Source organism: Austrofundulus limnaeus, unplaced genomic scaffold, assembly GCF_001266775.1.
Source record: "Austrofundulus limnaeus strain Quisiro unplaced genomic scaffold, Austrofundulus_limnaeus-1.0 Scaffold1018, whole genome shotgun sequence".
Classification (NCBI taxonomy): domain Eukaryota; kingdom Metazoa; phylum Chordata; class Actinopteri; order Cyprinodontiformes; family Rivulidae; genus Austrofundulus; species Austrofundulus limnaeus.
In genome coordinates, this window is record NW_013953420.1 from 18,508 (window position 1) to 20,406 (window position 1,899).

Consider the following 1,899-nt stretch of genomic DNA (forward strand, 5'->3'; position numbering starts at 1 on the left):
AGATTGGAGAGCCCAACCCAAAGTCCCCAGGCTCAGCTTCCTCAACAGAAGGCATGTTGGTGGGATTGAGGAGGTCTTCAAAGTATTCTGCCCACCGGCCCACAACGTCACGAGTTGAGGTCAGCAGCACACCATCCKCACRATAAACAGTGTTGGTGCTGCACTGCTTCCCCCTCCTGAGACGCCGGATGGTGGACCAGAATCCCCTTGAATATATTATACTTATTGTGTACAGTAGATACTTTATTGTGTATAGTAGATACTTTATTGTGTACAGTAGATACTTTATTGTGTACAGTATTTAAATATATCTGAGAAACACTGAATATTTAACTTTAACATCATGTTGTAACATAAATTTCATCAGATAAGTTGCTGAACTTTAAAAACAAATTCTTCAGTCTGGTGAATTTCAAACATAAAAACTAAAACCGTCTTCATTTGAGTCCTGGGACCTGCTCAGTGAGGACTCACTGGTTCCTCCTCTGTGAACCCAGGAGGAACCAGTGAGTCACTGGTTCCTCCTGGGCTCACAGAGGACTGTTTGAACTGGGCCAGCTCTCTGTGTGGACCAGAGACTCCTGAGGACCCAGACCCTGAACTGAGACACAAAGTCTGTTTCCTCCTCTTCATCTCAGCTTCTGTCTGTCGGCACCTTTTGATTCGGCCTCACCTGGTTCTGGTTCTGGTTCTGGTTCTGGTTCTGGTTCTGCAGGTGATCCACCGCCTGCCTATGCCCAACCTGAATGACGAGCTGCACCACTCGGGCTGGAACGCCTGCAGCAGCTGCTTTGGAGACCCGTCCAAGACCCGGAACCGCCTGATCCTGCCGTCCCTGATCTCCTCCAGGATCTACGTCATCGATGTGGGGACAGAACCCAGAACCCCCAGGATCCACAAGGTTTGTGTCCACATGTCCTCTGTCTCCATGACAGGAAGCTGTAAAGAAAGCAGCACCTACAAAATAAAAGCCTCAGTCAGTGTGAGTTCAGATGTTTGTGAAGCTTCAGACTCTCAGTAGTTTTTGTTCTTTTTGAGAAGAACTAAAGAAACTCTGAGTCCTCCTGTGACCTGACTTCATCTTCAGGTCTTGTGATGTTTTCAAACAGAGACGGGCCTTCAGGTTCTGTCAGAGGTCCAGGAAGTGAAGCAACAGGAAGTTCATGTGAGGGACGTGTTCATGAAGTCTGAGAGAAACCATTTGTTCCTGCTGCTCAGCACGTTCTCCAACATGTTTACAGATAAACACAGACAGTTCTGCTCCTTGTAGACCAGAACCTGGACCTCCTGCAGAGCTGTGTCTCTCAGGTTTTATTGTGAAAAGCTTCAGTTTTCAGATGTCCCTGATGATGAATCCAAACTTCCTGCTGTTCAGAACCAGACTAAATGTGACGGACCTGGGGTCAGATTTATGAAACGTGTCAACGCCACTTTTTACACCAAGGTTGTGATTTATAAAATCCAAACTTGACATGAAAATGTGCCTCACAGGTCTGACCTTCTGACCCTCACAGATCTGACCCTCACAGATCTGACCCTCACAGGTCTGACTCTCTGACCTTCACAGGTCTGACCCTCACAGATCTGACCCACAGACTCCTCCTCCCTGACCCACAGACCCCTCCTCCCTGACCCACAGACCCCTCCTCCCTGACCCACAGACCCCACCTCCCTGACCCACAGACCCCTCCTCCCTGACCCACAGACTCCTCCTCCCTGACCCACAGACCCCTCCTCCCTGACCCACAGACCCCTCCTCCTTGACCCACAGACCCCTCCTCCTTGACCCACAGACTCCTCCTCCCTGACCCACAGACCCCTCCTCCTTGACCCACAGACCCCTCCTCCTTGACCCACAGACCCCTCCTCCTTGACCCACAGACCCCTCCTCCTTGACCC

The 1,899-nt window shown here is 50.2% G+C and overlaps 1 protein-coding gene across 1 annotated transcript in view; it reads left to right on the forward strand.

Annotated features, from left to right (window-relative positions):
* selenbp1 (selenium binding protein 1) overlaps window positions 1–1,899 on the forward strand; it is a gene marked incomplete at its 5' end in the record, with an annotated part of 14,647 nt that overhangs the window by 4,396 nt on the left and 8,352 nt on the right. The window contains 1 exon segment of the mRNA XM_014030220.1: window positions 716–901. Coding sequence (XP_013885674.1) covers window positions 716–901 — 186 coding nt within the window.